General features: G+C 41.5%; 2 protein-coding genes across 2 annotated transcripts in view; both read left to right on the top strand.

Annotated features, from left to right (window-relative positions):
• The first annotated feature begins 700 nt into the window (after positions 1 to 700).
• On the top strand, positions 701 to 7,290 carry LOC123521174 (zinc finger and SCAN domain containing 29). Its single transcript, XM_045285634.1, has 3 exons — positions 701 to 785; positions 2,443 to 3,169; positions 3,669 to 7,290. Exons 2-3 carry the CDS (start codon positions 2,608 to 2,610, stop codon positions 4,190 to 4,192), a joined length of 1,086 nt encoding a protein of 361 aa, XP_045141569.1. The 5' UTR covers positions 701 to 785; positions 2,443 to 2,607; the 3' UTR covers positions 4,193 to 7,290.
• A 459-nt stretch (positions 7,291 to 7,749) lies between these two features.
• The window catches only part of HSPA14 (heat shock protein family A (Hsp70) member 14), a 21,878-nt gene continuing 13,761 nt past the window's right edge, over positions 7,750 to 15,866 (top strand). The window contains exons 1-3 of the mRNA XM_045285633.1: positions 7,750 to 7,823; positions 8,967 to 9,015; positions 9,171 to 9,276. Coding sequence (XP_045141568.1) covers positions 7,750 to 7,823; positions 8,967 to 9,015; positions 9,171 to 9,276 — 229 coding nt within the window. The remainder of the gene's footprint in view (positions 7,824 to 8,966; positions 9,016 to 9,170; positions 9,277 to 15,866) is intronic.

Raw genomic sequence — 15,866 nt, 5'->3', positions numbered from 1 at the left:
GGGGGCATGCCGGCGATCTGGAACCGGAGTTGTAATAGTGCCGAGAGCCTGACTGAAGCCAGCTAACCAGGAGTGCTGTACCTGACTAGCCCTTTCCTGGAAATGAGGCTGACACTGAGGGGTTTGTAGATGTCTTGTCATCAGTGGGAAGTCAGAAGGAACCATAATGAACTCCCCTGATCCCAGCCCCATGTTTAAGTGCCTGGTGATGTGTAAGCAGAAGCAAAAGGGATTGGTACTACTGAATTTGTAGAAGAGAAGAAAATACATTTATGGGGGAAGAGAGAGAAGTAGAAGAGCTGATGTGATAATAAGCTTGTTGTGTATAAAAAGGCGATTGTTGTACATAATTCAACTATTGGCTTGCAGAGCAGACTAAAAATTGAGACAGTTGTTTATAGATGTAGTCTTGCTATTGAGTATTAGAAATTAATGGTTATTACTGGAAAATTTCAAATATCGGTCACAGACTCATGTCTGATTATGTCTAATAAGACTTTATGTTTCCCTTCCGAATATTTAATTTAGCTGTGTGTTTTTATCCAGGATGGCCGTGCATGTGTGGTTGCAAATGATGCCGGTGACCGAGTCACGCCCGCTGTTGTTGCTTACTCAGAAAACGAGGAGGTACGAGTCCCTTCCTGTTGGCACTTTGAAACGATTAAAAATTGCATGCATTGTAATTATATTACTCCTTTTCAGGTTGTTGGACTGGCAGCGAAACAAAGTAGAATAAGAAATATTTCAAACACAGTAATGAAAGTAAAGCAGATCCTTGGCAGAAGGTAAGGAGTGCAACAAGACTTTTACGTGTGGCATTAACATTGTGTTGATAAGATTTAAGCATAATGTGCCATGAAACGGACCACCACAGTTTGACCTCTCGTTGCATTTCACAACTAAATCATTTCAGAGTACCACCAGGAAACACTATTTATGATGACTCATTTAGGACTTCTCCAGGATGGGATTCACGTGCACATAATTTCTTGCCGACAGATGGGTTAATATTGGTAACCACCAATATTTATTCATTCAGACTTTTTACATAGGGACTATACACATTTATCGTGTTTGACAGATAAAGCTTGGAAGATTTTATGGAAGTTTGAAGACTGCTGTAGGTGGATTTTAGGAAACCTATTACAGTTGTCATAACCTATGTAAAGCTATAAATTTTCTTGTTTAGAGCCTGTGACACTTTCTTGCAACTGACTTTTCCAGTTGCCTTGCAAATTTAATCATTGGCAGAATAGTCTTAAGAATCTGGTTAATCGGTTGTAACTTTCATTAAAAGATTAGACAGGCTTGCATTCCCAGACTTCTGTTTCCTCAAATTATAGATTGCTGTAATAATAGAAGTTTTTATTTTCACTGGAATGGTAATACTTAATACCATGTTTTTAAAATTTCAAAGTGCTTTCACATCTATTACTTAATCTTCGTAACATCCGTGTAAGGTTGGTAGGACAGGTGTTTTTCTGCCCCTTTATAGAGGGCAGAATCAAGGCATGGAGAGGTGGTGGCATTCCTAAATTAGTTTGGGGCTCAACAAAACAATGTTGCAGATCAGGTCTTCCAACCTTCCCTGCTGGGTTCTTTCCTTTGCACTTGGTTCAGTTGGGATATAAACCGAAATTTGCTTGTCTTTATGGTTTTGGAATATTGGGATTATAGCAGAATTTTAATAGTTACTTCTTTTAGACATACAGTTTTATTTGTTTATTTTGTTAATCTGTTTTTTAGTTAAACTGAACTTGATATTCTTTTCCTTAGGCTATGCTCTAAACCCAAAACAATAAAAGTATTTTGGAGAGAATTCACATTTTTGTGGTGATAACGACACTTGCACATCTTTTACTCATTCAGAACACCCTTTCTGAGAATATTGAAATCAATTGGGTATCAAATTTTTCGTATTAGCAAGCTCGTGACAGAAGCCAAGAGTTACAGATAAGCCTTGAAGCTAGATCCACTCTTAAGCAGCCAGCAATATGTTGTTGTTGGTTTGTGTCATGATGCTCTTTTGGGTCATATGGTTAGCATGATGTGGCTGTCTTCTACTATGTTCCATAGACAGCCTTGTGTTCATAAGAACAACTTTAAGCTTTTTCTGGCTCAAAAGTGACCTTTTAATAAAGAAGTGTGCATGGCCACAATGTACACTACCTAGACCAAGGCTAGAGAAGGGTGAGTGCCCTTCAGATACACTGCTGTAACATGGTCCTGCTAGTACTTCCCCAGAGCTAGCTGCCTCTTAGTCCAGGTTATTCCCCAAACTAGTACAGCCTGTTAACCCCTGGTCCAAGATCCATCTTGGTAGACTAATAAAGTTGGGCTTTCTCGGTCTTGGCATAATGCCTATTAAGTCCTCACAGGTAGCGCCATTTAATGTGCTGCCGAAGTTATCCTTGTAACTCTCATTCCCCTGTGGCCTTCCAGCCAGAAGTTCGGTCCTTGGGCTTGGCTTCTCCACAATTAGCCCTGAGAGGGAAGAACCAGCTGGCTCCTGGAAACATATACTGAGTGCACACAGAGCTTCCCTACACCTTCAGATTTGTACCTTGCTGTCCAGGAGCTTTCTCCACCTGACCTTCCCAGTCCACTATGGCCAATGCCAATAGCAGTGCTGGCATCCGATGGTCCAGACAGGAGACACGGACTCTTCTCTCCATATTAGGCGAGGCAGAGTACATTCAGCGTCTTCAGACTGTGCATCATAACGCGGATGTCTATCAGGCTGTGTCCAAGCGGATGCAGCAGGAAGGCTTCCGCCGCACCGAACGCCAGTGCCGCTCCAAGTTTAAAGTTCTGAAGGCCTTGTATCTGAAGGCATATATTGCCCACGCCACAAGTATGGGAGAGCCACCACACTGCCCATTCTACGATACGTTGGATCAGCTTCTCCGAAATCAGATAGTGGCTGACTCAGAGAACTTAATGGAGGATGCTGCTTGGGCCAAGCACTCTGATCAGAATTTAGGGGTCTCTGATCCCTCAGGGCAAGAGGGAACCAGCGTTCTGAAAGCCAAAAGGACTCAGGCAGCAGATCACCAGCATATTTTGGATACAGTTAAAGACTCAGATGAGGATTGTCAGCTGAGACTCATTGACCGGATTCAAGAAACCAGTGACCTTGAGGACTCCTGGGATGGATCCTCGGGTGCAGGTAACTCCTAAGCATGTGAAGGATTGGGGTCCAGGAGCAACTTGGTGCTAAACAGTAGTGTACGCCTTGGGGTCATATCCTTCTATAGTTCTGATGTTCTGCACTGCCCCTCCCCATTTTTTAACATAATGGTGAATTAAAGGGTCTTCCAGGTTTTGAAAAGCTATAAACCTAGCTATGTAAATATTAGAACTCATAAACCTTGGAGACGTTCCCTGTAGCAACTAAAGCAGGTTTGACATTATGGTGGCAGGTACCTAAGGAATCTGACTATAGATTGGGATGTATAGTTACGTGAAGAGGGCTTTAGGTATGCTGAGGGGGAGGTTTGGGAAGTAAAATGTCCAGGTTAAGGAGATGAATTCTTCCCAATCCCTGTTGAAAGAGACCATGCCAGGAACTACCACCATTTTGTGATTGTCTCCCGACTCTGTTGCTGGCTCCAAGCATTCCTTTAGCAGGAATGTTTCCGTTGCAACATTGTTGCTTTGTTTTTCAGGGTGCTCTCAAGGGACCCCCATCTACAGCAGCTCCCACAACCTTTTCAGAGGTGCAGTTGCTCCCAGTCAGAGCAGCCCTATGACCAGACTGGGTCTGTCCGGTGAGCCCAATCCCTGCACCAGCACCAGCCGAAACCCTCCTGGTATAGCCTCCACACCTCAGCCTCAAGTCTCCTCTTCCAGAGTTCATTTTGTTTCTGGTGGAGATAAGCCTTTGACCTGTGAGCCACCTCCAAGGTGGGCAAGGCGACGAAGGCGGTCAGTGGCCAGGACTATTGCCGCTGAGCTGGCAGAAAACAGGAGATTGGCACGAGAACTTTCAAAGCGTGAGGAAGAGAAATTGGACAGGCTGATTGCCATTGGCGAGGAGGCCAGTGCTCAGCAAGACGCTGCCAATGAGCTTCGCAGGGATGCTGTGATCGCAGTCAGACGTTTGGCAACCGCAGTGGAAGAGGCAACTGGTGCTTTTCAGCTAGGCCTTGAAAAATTGCTTCAAAGGTTAATCTCCAATACCAAAAGTTAGGTACTGAAAACAGAAGTGCCTGCTTTCTAACAGAAGTCTCATTCCAACACCTGCCTTCTGGTACTCAGGCTCCTTTATTCTGATGCACCCAGTCCTGGAGGGAAACAAGGGGACAGACCATTGATAGGCAGGCAGACTAGCAGCAAAATACAGGCTAATTCTTTTTACCAAGATTCTCCACTGATTGACAGACCTTCCAGACACCTGAGGGATGGCCTAGTGGAAAAAAGATTGCACAAGTCCAGAGAGCTAGTAAGTCCCAACTTTGTCACTGATTCCCTCTGTAGCAGGAGGTGATACAGTTTGCTTTTCTACAAGGGTTCCCTCATCTGTAAAATGGGGATAGCATCCTGACCTGCCTACCTCACAGGGTTGTTGTGAGGATCACATGGCTAATAGATGTGAAAGGGTTTAAAAGCACTATGTTTAGAAGTTGTTAATGCACATGACCTTGGCTGAGGTAAGGCTAGGGTGAGGCACCTTAGTTTACAGCATAGAGAAGTATGGTTGCACACAGTGACCTCATTGCTTGAACTCTTTCTTGACTAGTATAATTCTCTATTTGATGGCTTCATAGAGTTTGAGATCTTCCTTTTGTTAATCCCTCTATAGTTCATTTGAAGGAGTGGTGGTCACACAGTGGTTAAGCGCTCCACTGCCGACCAAAAGACTGACAGTTCAAATTTACCAGACATCCCAAGGGAAAAAGATGTGGCAATCTACTTCCCTAAAGATTATAGCCATGGAAACCCTGCGGTGGAGTTCTTCTGTGCCCTAAAGGGTTTCTGAATCAGAATGGACTCTGCCAATGGGTTTGGTTTATAGCTTATTTGACCAATGTACAGAATGTATTTGTACCTTTATGTCTTACAATATCACTGCTATGTCTTTGACATGTCTCCTAGTAAGCACTCTTTATACCCAGACTGTTGTTGCCTTTATTTTACTAGTTCTTAGTCTATCATACACAGTATAGAAAAGGGAGTCGCAATAGTGTGTTATGGTTCATATTGGTGAAATGGTGGATGCTTTAAAAACTGGCATGTGTATGTAAATTTTTTGTATATCCTATCATTTGGGTCCCTTTTTATGTACAAGTGTATGTCTTTAAATTTTTGGTTGCCATTTAACTATTATGGAAACAGTCATATCAGTGTCTCGATCAGCTTTAAAATTCATTCTTTGCTGTTAGCTGTTTTTCTGTTCAGTATGTGGTAGAGGGCAAGCATTAGGTAACATCCCTAGTAGGGACCTGTCAAAATCACTTTTTCAGATAGTATAAATGTTCACCAAGTTCATGGTATAGAGAGGGCTTGGAATATTCGAGGAAAATTTCCATAATCTTGGCATTCAAATCTTCTACAAACTTTCTGAAGCTCCCGTGTTTGGTAAACGAGAACAGCTATGTTTCTCCTTTAGCTTTGAGAACACTTGAGGGTGGTGTGGATAGACTACCTGTAGCAGATGGTTCCTTTCAAACACAAGCCCTCCACAAATCCCCTTCCTCCCCGCCACCAGATGGGAAGGTGCTCAGCCACAGGTCCAATTTACTTGAGAAAGAAAGGCATTACTGGGAGTCCTTGAACTCGCTGAAAGCTTTTACTGGTTTACTTTGTGCTTTCAGGAAGTACAAAAGCATTGGGAAAGGGGAAAAGTGGGAATGTTGGGGGAGGTTGTGTGTTTTACCCGTGTGGGTGCTTAACGAATGCTAGCAATAACAAGTAGGTAAAGTCGTCAGGAATCAGTGGGAACACTCGGCACCATGATATGACGGCAGACAGGTCGCTACACCGCTGGAGTGGGTGGTAGTGGCGGGAAGTAGCTGGAATGGTAGACTGCGGTGAAGCCGAATTAGAATTCCAGGTTCAAATCCTGACACTGTTTGTGTCACTGGGTGAGTGACTTAACACTTTTTGTGCCGCAGTGTCTTTATCTCTAAGATGAGGGATTTGTACTAGATTTTCTAGTACCATCCAGCAATTTAGAAAAATCCGGTAAGTAGCAGAACAAGAAATCAGGGCGAGAGAAGTTGACGTGTAATAATTTCAGTCACAGCAGCATATTTGTGTTTGAGATGCTGGAAACACTTCTATATTAAGGAAACATTGTGCCACATTAATATTCATCAGACTCAAGAACTACACACCACCACACCAGGTACAGGTTCCTTGCTTTAAAGGAGCAGTGCTTTCGAAAGGGACTGAAGTGTGGGGATGGGTATATATGAAGGAGTTTCAGGAAAATCGTGGACAAATGGAATGAACAGATAATGGAATTTTTTCCATGAACTCTTTGAAACCCTCTTGTATATATGTTTTTTCTCAATATTTTTAGGCTGTGGTATAGCAAGGTAAGTGTCAATTATAAGTGGATCAGGTTAATGTATAGATGGGTAGGCTTTTCTGGAAAAGCAGAGAAGTACTTGAAGGAAAATTCAGCATGGTCTACATTTATTAATGGGAGCAAAGTGCACAGGCAGGATTGACATGAGGTAAGAAGTGCTTTTTTGAAAACATTTGGAGTTAAGCTTTGGATGTGGTGGTGATGGTGTGAAAATCTAGTGGATGAAGTGATGTGGGAGAGACTAAAGGGAAAGATGCTGAAGCAGTACCTAAAACTAGACTAACAAACTGTTCAGAAGAGGGATGTTGCAATAAGGGAGGCAGTGTGGGCAGTACTAGTTACACATCCTTAGGCAAGTTATTTTACCATTCTGTAACTCAGGTTCCCCTCTCAGAGTGGCTAACTAATAATTGTCTTACCTACCTCACAGGGATGTTGTGAGGGTTCAGTGAACACATGGATGTAAAGACACTTTTTTAAACCTATAAGGCACTTTGATGTAACTAGTAGAGAAGACCCTGTGGCACATTAATGCTGGTGTGTCACGTGTGCAGGTCTTCTGACTGGCAGACGTTTAAGGAGGGAAGAGAGAAAGGATGGCATTGCTATAATGGTACTATGGTAGGATTAAAACTGCCTCCTACTAACAATCATGGTGTAAAGGAGGTGCTGGGTAAACCGACACTCCTCCCATCTTTGTTTTTGTGTTAAGTAATTTAATCCTGGTGTGGAAAAATAAAAGATTTTTTTTTGTATGTAGTGTGGATCTGTCTGCTGCTTTCTGTTGATGTCCACGATCACTTGTCATCTCCATTCTCTGCTTTCCGCTAACGGGTACCCTGTGTCTCGTCCGTGTGTGACTAAGAGCTACCTGTGCATGCTGCCTTCGTAGCAAATTACCTTGTCTCAGTGGTCGATAACCTACACACATCAGGATGTATTATCTTGGTTGACTTTAATTCTATCCTAAAGTAAACAGGATCAGTACTGTGCTGAAATAATAAAAATGATAACGAAATGTTTAAAAAAAATAACAACAAAAAATACTTTGGGCCCACTTCATCCCCTCAACCCCATTCTGGAACTACTTGGCTGGGATGTAATTTAAAGATTACCGGTAGGTTTCGAAAAGAGGAAGAAGGGAGGCTTCTGTGAAAAGAATACTGAAACAAAAAAAAAATACTGAACTGTGATGGTCAGTTCTGCCATTAACTATGACTTTGGGCAAACTACTCACCTGTTTCATCTCCGATTGGTCAGTGATAGAAAAGGAACTGGCCACCGATTGGTCAGTGATAGAAAAGGAACTGCCCGTAGCCAGACAACTGTACATTGAATTAATCAACATTAAGACTTGCCTGTCTCTTTGCTAGCTTAGAGTTCCCAGGTGTTCAGTAACCCTTCAGTATTGTTAGGAGCTACTGCGCTGCTTTTGACTCGGGCCTCACGTGACCCAGTAGTACTGCCCCGCAGGGTCCTTTGTTCTTCACGAGCAGATTGCCGGCTGCTGGCTGTTCAACTACTAACTGACGTGACAGCTGAGCACGTAGCCGAGCACCACCACCAGGGCAGCTTCTCTAGCTGTTGATTTTCACTGTTGTCACTCTGAACTGATAAACATTTAAAGCTGGTCTCTGAATAAAAGCTCCAGTCCCTTGGCAGAAGCATGCCACGTACAGATACTATGTGGGTCATCTTGGCTTCTAGATGAAAACAAGCCCGCTTCAGAGGCCTGTCCCTGGTCAGTCACACTCTTACTGGAACGGAGTGTGCTCATTCAGCCTGATGGGAACTCCTGAGCCAAGCCTTGGCGCTCTCCCTCATTTGCTTACCAGACACTGAGCCACAATGAATCTGTTGAACCAAACCAACTGCACTTAGGTGTTGTGAAGGTTGAGTGAGGACATTTTGTAGGCTCTATAAATCAGTAGGAGTTTGAGCTGCATAACACCAATTGTCTTGAATTTTCCACAGTTGCACATTCGCTTTTGGCATACTTTGTCTAGGACATTACCGTAGAGCTATCTAGTGCTCTGCACACTGGATTCCTCCTCATGACATCGTTCCATGTGCAGCATTCATGCTTTTGTTCAATTTAGTTGAGTTACAGACACAAGAATATAAACCCTAAAACAAATCTTTAATATAAAAAATCACCGCAAAATGTACAAAATCTGCTAATAACAAGGTCAATAAGAGAGCTCTTGTTAAAAAAAAAGAGCTCTTGTTTCCAAATACAAAGAACAACCAGCTGATAAAATGATTATAACCATTTTAATCCTCTCCTATAATACTTGAAATTGCTATTAAGCAACTGACATTTTCGTTTGTTTTAATATTGCACAGTGGTATTAAGAATATAGTCCTTAAATCTTACCTGTCAGCAATCCTGATTTTAATACTGCACTGTCTTTACTTTCTTTATGGGCAGCTCTGATGATCCGCAGGCTCAGAAATACATCGCAGAAAGTAAATGCTTAGTGAGTATGGTTCTATGATTATTCTCCTGTTACACAGAATAATTGACAAGGTTGTGACATAATAACAATGGTTTGAAACTTTTCCTTTATTGAAACCACATATTTTTACAAAAATGATCCCTTATCTACCACCATTATAATGATTTATTTTGTAGGTCATTGAGAAAAAAGGGAAATTACGATACAAACTAGATATCGGAGAAGAAACAAAATTCGTTAACCCAGAAGATGTTGCCAGGCTGATATTCAGAAAAATGAAAGGTACTGAGCCCAAAGAGTTAATTTTGTGAAATTTAGGAAGTTGCCCTAAGTCTATAGAGACAGTAACTAGATGAATAGTGTATTAGGGTTATTATAGGAGGTTGGGAAGGGATAGCTAAAAACATTGAGTACAAAAATGAAGAAAATGTTCTTCAATTTGAGATTGTGATGATGACTACACAACTCCTTTTAATATATTCAAGCCACTGAATTGTATGGTACTTGAATTCTATGTCAGTAACACTTAAAAAAAATTGGTGGTCCAATAAGCCTGATAGAAAGTGTACATTCTACTCAGTTGATTTTGACTCACGACAACCTTTCATGTACAAAGTAGAGCCATAGGGTTTTCTGGTGACCTTTCAGAAGCAGATCACCATGTCGTTCTTCTGAGGGGCCTCTGGGCACCGTTCCTTGGCTAGGCAATTCACCATTTGTGCCACCCAGAAATCCCTAGTGAAGATTCTGCCCCATTCCTCAAGACTAACAGTGTGCTCTCAGAAACGATGCTAGACAGGTTCAGAGCTCCGATCAGTGGTTTTGTGCCAGGCTGCTGACTAAAAGACAGGTGGCTCAAATTCACTGACCATTCCTCGGCAGAAAATGTGGCGTTCTGCCTCCATAAGGATGACATATGCCCTGGAGGGGTTGCAGTGAGCTTGGTTAGCAATGGGCTTGGTTTGGGATTTTTTGTGTTTTTTAAATTTTGTCACTATTTCGGTGGATTTTTGGTGGGATTGTTTTCTTGGTGGTTTTTGGTTTTTATAGATGAAAAGTCTAAAGATAAGTAGTATTCTATGGGATATTTGAAATTCTGGAGTAGATGATTTTTAAGGCTCACTTCTGCTGTGGCACTTGGTTATGAACCTGTGGCATGGGAGGTGGCTCACCCCTTATGGAATCTAATTTAAGAGAAGGCTGGAACTGTGAACCATAAGGGTCATGCTCTATGGAAAGTACCTGGTTCCATGTCCACAGCTATCAACAAAACCACAAAGAGTAGTGCTTGCTTTAAGAGCAAGAGAAGAAAACAGACAGGGTGGAGCTGTCTGGCGAAGTGGAAGAAATTATTCTAGGGAGGAAATCTTGGGCACAAATTAATGACTCCAAAAGTATCATTTGACTTTTTGTCCTATCAAAATTTATTTTTCTATTTTTTAATATATAGAAACAGCACAGTCTGCCTTGGGCTCAGATGCAAATGATGTAGTTATTACTGTTCCATTTGATTTTGGAGAAAAGCAAAAAAATGCTCTTGGGTAAGTATGTAACATGGAGTATATCTACTTTGCTTACTTAAAGAAAATGTAACTTTTGTAGTGTCATGCAAAGGTAAAGGGTAATAAGATGTGGTGTACTTTGCTTTTTTAATTTACTAGGTTAAATGATGTTTATGAATATTATCTAAATTTTATGTAATTAGGGCTTATATGGAAATTACATAAGGCTATGAATTTAAAACTTTAAAAGTTCCATTTTAAGTAAGATTTGCCATTACTTTTTCTTAACAGTTTATTGGTACATAATTTGCATAACATACAATTCAATAGCTCAGTCGTTCAATCATATCAAGGAAACTTGCTATTACTTTTAATCCTAATTTTAGCATCAGAACTAAAAAATGAAATGTCATTTACTGATCTTTATTCAGATATAATCGCAGAGCCTTTGCTGGGTAGAATCCTACATGGACTTTGGCTAGCTTCAGAGTCTCTTTTGAAAACTGCAGCTCCAGATGAAAGAAATTGGAAAATTCATAATTCTATAAATTTCTTATAGTCTCTTTCTATAGAATGGGAATTTTTGAGAAACTTACTTTTCTTATTCAGCATAAGCTTATAGTTTCTTAAGCAAATAGGCTCCAAACATTATTATTGTAAATAAAGAAATGACCTATTCTCAGTGTGACATCCATTTCTTGTGTTCTGTTATCTTGCGTCCAAAGACCGTTGCACTTCTGTTCTGTTTATGGAAGTCTTATTTGCTATTGCATAAAACCCTTTACTAGAGCATTTCTAAAAATGTAGATTTGAACACTTGATAATAAACTCATTGAAAGCAAATTGTCCACAGGGAAGCAGCCAGCGCTGCTGGATTTAATGTTTTGCGATTAATTCATGAACCGTCTGCAGCTCTTCTTGCGTATGGACTTGGACAGGACTGCCCCACAGACAAAAGGTAAAGACCGTGCTGGATGCTGGAAGTATTTCAGTGCAGAAACCATGTTAGATTATGGTATTTGTATAAAAAGGGATTGCATGATAATGCAGTGGTTCCCAAACTGTATGCCTGCAAAAGCCATCAGGACCCTTCCTTAGAATTTTTCAAACAAACGAGAATGGGGAGCAAGCAGAGAAAGGGCATACTAAGAGAAGGTGGAGCTTTTCTGCCTTTTATTGCCTTCTTATTCGAGAAAGGTTTGAAGATGGTAGGCACTGCCACAACTAATTCAAGTTCATGTACTGTTAACTTTAGGACCAATTTCAGTCATTAGACATGTTTAGAAGTAGTAGTTACTCTTGTGTAACTTTGACTTGGCCAGTGAAGGGGAAATCCAGGATGGGGATTTGGGACTAGTTTTGGTGGTGAAATGGAAGACGTTCTTATTAGCTCTCTTTGAGTCAGCCCCTGACTCATGGCGACCTCACAAAGGGATTGGTCTGTCATGATCAGTAAGGTTTTCATTGGCTTTTTTTCCCCCCCAGAACTAGATCACCAAGCCTTTTTTCCTACCCCTTCTTAGTCTGGAAGTTTTGCTGAAACTTGTTTTGCGTATAACAATATGCAAGTTTCCACTACAGCTGGGTAGTGTCTGTTCTTGAGATTATATTAGCTGGGAATCAAACCTGTATCTACTGGGGGAAAGGCTTTTACCACTGAGCCACCTTACCCCTAATTGTCAAAACATGCCTTAATAGATGTGGTGCATTGTGCCATTTTACAGTCAGTCGGATTTTATGTTAATGTTCCTTCATTCTTTTACCCATTCATGAAATATGTGTAAATTACTAGGAAACGATTTTAGGTGAATTGAGTAATAGTTGTGAGTTTTACATGCATAGGAAATTGGGAATTGACTCCTAGTTCTGAATGTGCTGTCTAGCTACAAAATAGGGTGTTTTGTTTTGTTTTGTTTTTGGCGATAATAACTTGTAAAACAAAAGCATACATGATATGTAAGATTTTATATCCATTTCACTTATAATTCACTAGAATTACAAACTCAATCTTCATTTATCATTAAGTGAGATTTTCCGTTTCCTCATTTATAATTTGAAAGGATTAAACTGAATGAATTCTAAAATCTACTCTCACTTATGTATATTTTTCAAAACCATTTTATTGGTAGCTAATACAGATTTCATATCATTCCATAGTTCAATCACTTCAAGCACTGTTGTACAATTGCTACCACAATAAGTTTCAAAATGTTTTCTTTCTTCTTGTACTCCTTGTTGTCAGCTCCACTTTACTCCCCCTCCCCTACTGCACCCCCAAGAACCCTTATTCTACTTGTTGTCTCTGTATGCTCATCGGTCCTGGGTTTCACTACCATAAAACAGAAAAATTCAAGAGGGCTCCCCACAATGACAGAATACATCAGAGATAGGAAGCACACACACTGAAAATCAGATCAGGCCCAACTTGTGTGTTAGAGAGAGGGATCAAGTGACAATGTTTATCAGTTGTTAAAAGTTCATTTTATTGGGGGCTCTACAACTCTTACAACAGTCCATACATCAATTGTACATGTGTTGCCGTCATTCTTTTCTGGACATTTACTTTCTATTCAGCCCTTGGAATCAGCTCCCCCCCCCAACCTTGTGTCCCCTTGATCATTTATAAATTATTATTTTCATGTCTTATCATGGCCATTGTCACCCTTCCCCCATGATTTCTGTTGTTCATCCCCCTGTGTGTGTGTGGGGGTGTGGTTATGTGTCAGTCATTGCGATCAGATCCCCCTTCCTCCCCTCCTTTTCCCACCTTCCCCCAACCCTTCTGGTATTATTCCCATTCATGTTCCTGGATTCATGTGTCGTGAGCTCTTATCTCTCTTTTCTGTACCTCTGTACATACTCCGGTCTAGCTACAGTGAAAGGCAACAATGGGATCATGATAGTCGGGGATAAGGAAGCCTCAAGGAACTAGAAGAATATTGTGTGTCCCATCAGTGCCTCACTGTGCCCTAGTAGACTCGTCCCTTTCCTCTGACACACTGCGTTCTCAACAATATGGGTTTGTTTGTTTGTTATGGGTCTTCTGAGGCCTGTAACCCCGTCCCTTCGACATCTCATGATTACACAGGCTGGTGTGCTTCTTTCATGTGGGCCTGTTGCTTCCCTGCTAGGTGGCCGCTTGTTTAACTTCAAGCCTTTAAAACCCCAGGCACTGTATCTTTGATAGCTGGCCACCATCTGCTTTCTTCACCACATTTGCTTATGCACCCTTTTTGTCTTCAGTAATTGTGTCAGGAAGGTGAACATCACAGAATGCAAGTTTGTTAGGACAAAGTGTTCTTGCATTGAGGGAGGGTATGAGTAGAGGCTCGAAGTCTGTCCACTACCTCAGTGTACTGCCATATAAATATATGTACATAGGCCAATACCTCTATTTTTATGCAATAATGTATTTACATATGTACACACCTTTTCTTATACCTCTATCCATAGCTTTGCTTCATAGATTGTTCCTGTTTCCTTTTACCTTCTTACTGCCCCACCATCATGCTCACCCTACTTCCACCTCTTAGTAATCCCTCTCAGCTAGATTGCTGTTGCTCCAACACCTCCAGGATCTCTATGTCCTTCTTGTTGATCTTAATTTCCTGTTGTTCCCCTGTCAATGGCGTTGTTTGCTCACTGCTCCCTTCTCCTGCTGCCTCCTCCCCCCCAAGTCCTTCCAGGACTGTCGGTCCCGTTGCTTTCTCCTCGAGCTTGCTTCCCATGCCTATTTTATATAAGTAGGCAAACCAATAATAGCATGAAGAAAACAAAAGATTGGGGGTAAAAGGAAAAAACATACATAATTCCAGGTCTATCTGCTGTGGGGGTAATTCTGGGAGCTGCCCTTTTAGGGGCTTTGTGGCTTGGCTTTGCTCCTGTTGTTGATCTGTTATGTTCCCTTCTTGCTTCACCCCACTGTGGGAGATTCAGACTGGACTAACTACCCGTCGTGTGCCCCAGTATTGTCCTCTGTCACGGTACGCTCCAGTAAGGGGACAACATGTGAGCTGTTGTCAGCGGTTCCATCCTCTCTGTGCCTTAACAGCTCACGCAGGGATGTCATCCTCCAGGCTTGGTGTGCAGATACAGAGTCTAGACCGTCCCTTTCTCTTTTTCCTTCTTGGTTTGTTTCCGTGTGGGCGTGGCGTGCCAGCCCCTCTCCCCAACCTGCAGGTTTACTGTGGTTCTGTTACTCATACCTTTAAGGAGGGTGAGAGTTGTGCTCTGAGTAGGGCCGGCCCAGTAGCCCAATCTTTTCATGCATTTGTCCACGTGGTTATGTGGCCCACAAGGTTTGGGGCATTGTGGTGGGGTTTAACCATTCAAGTCAGGTTGATCATTTTGATCTTCAATACTCTGTTTGGCAACTAGTTTCTTCACATCCCTCTGTTATGGATAGAAGGAAATCACCAGAGACTTCTTTTCTATGTAGAGCTCATAAATGTATCTTGGCCTTTCACTGTCATCCATAGCCTTCTGCAAACCAGAATCTCACAATTTAGGCTCTGATGCTGTTCCCTCCGGCTTTGGATTATATGAGTTACAATCCTTGGGTCACAGATGTTAGTGTGCGTCTTCCACGTGCATGTAGTTGATCTCTCACTTAGATTCTACCCTCATTTTAAAATGTTGTGTTTCTCTGATGATCTCTTGCAGCAACATTTTGGTGTTCAAACTTGGAGGAACATCTTTATCTATCAGTATCATGGAGGTTAATAGCGGACTGTACCGTGTCCTCTCCACAAACACTGATGATAACATAGGTGGTGTGCATTTCACAGAGACCTTAGCCCAATACCTAGCATCTGAATTTCAAAGGTGAGTATTAATGGATTTGACAATGCATTTGAAGTGATGTTAATCTTCAGGGTCTATTTCTCCCCCTCGATTTATGATCAGTTGCTCTGCAGCACTGTGCCTGTATTTTCCCTTTAAGACAACTAGACATGTAATTGTGGGAGGTTGGAACCCAAGCTTTTTTTCTAAGTCTGCCTCTGCTGTTCTCATGTCTGGATAATGGAGGGTGCTGGCATTGAAAGGCTGCCTGCTAAGCAGATTTTTTAACATTTAAATCTGCTGCAAATTATGTTCTTGTCACATCCCAAAGCATTGGCTACAAAAAGAAATATTTTTATTTTGGTACTGGCTGTAATGATTTCATGTATAATTCTAATTCTGTGTGCACTGATGGGAGTCAAACATATAAAGCTTATATTTCAGAGATTGCTGTTTTAATAAAGAAAAACAATGTAGCTGAAAGTGGTGTTTGCACTAATTCTCTACTAGATTAATGTTAAAACCGGAAAACTTGGGGAAGTCATTTTTCGTTTGTTCAATGAAGGCCTGTGCTGGCTTTTGTTATAC

Source organism: Echinops telfairi, unplaced genomic scaffold (genome assembly GCF_000313985.2).
Source record: "Echinops telfairi isolate 266 unplaced genomic scaffold, ASM31398v2 ScPeMD7_7474;HRSCAF=8512, whole genome shotgun sequence".
NCBI classification, from domain to species: domain Eukaryota; kingdom Metazoa; phylum Chordata; class Mammalia; order Afrosoricida; family Tenrecidae; genus Echinops; species Echinops telfairi.
This window is presented reverse-complemented; position numbering and strand designations above follow the sequence as displayed.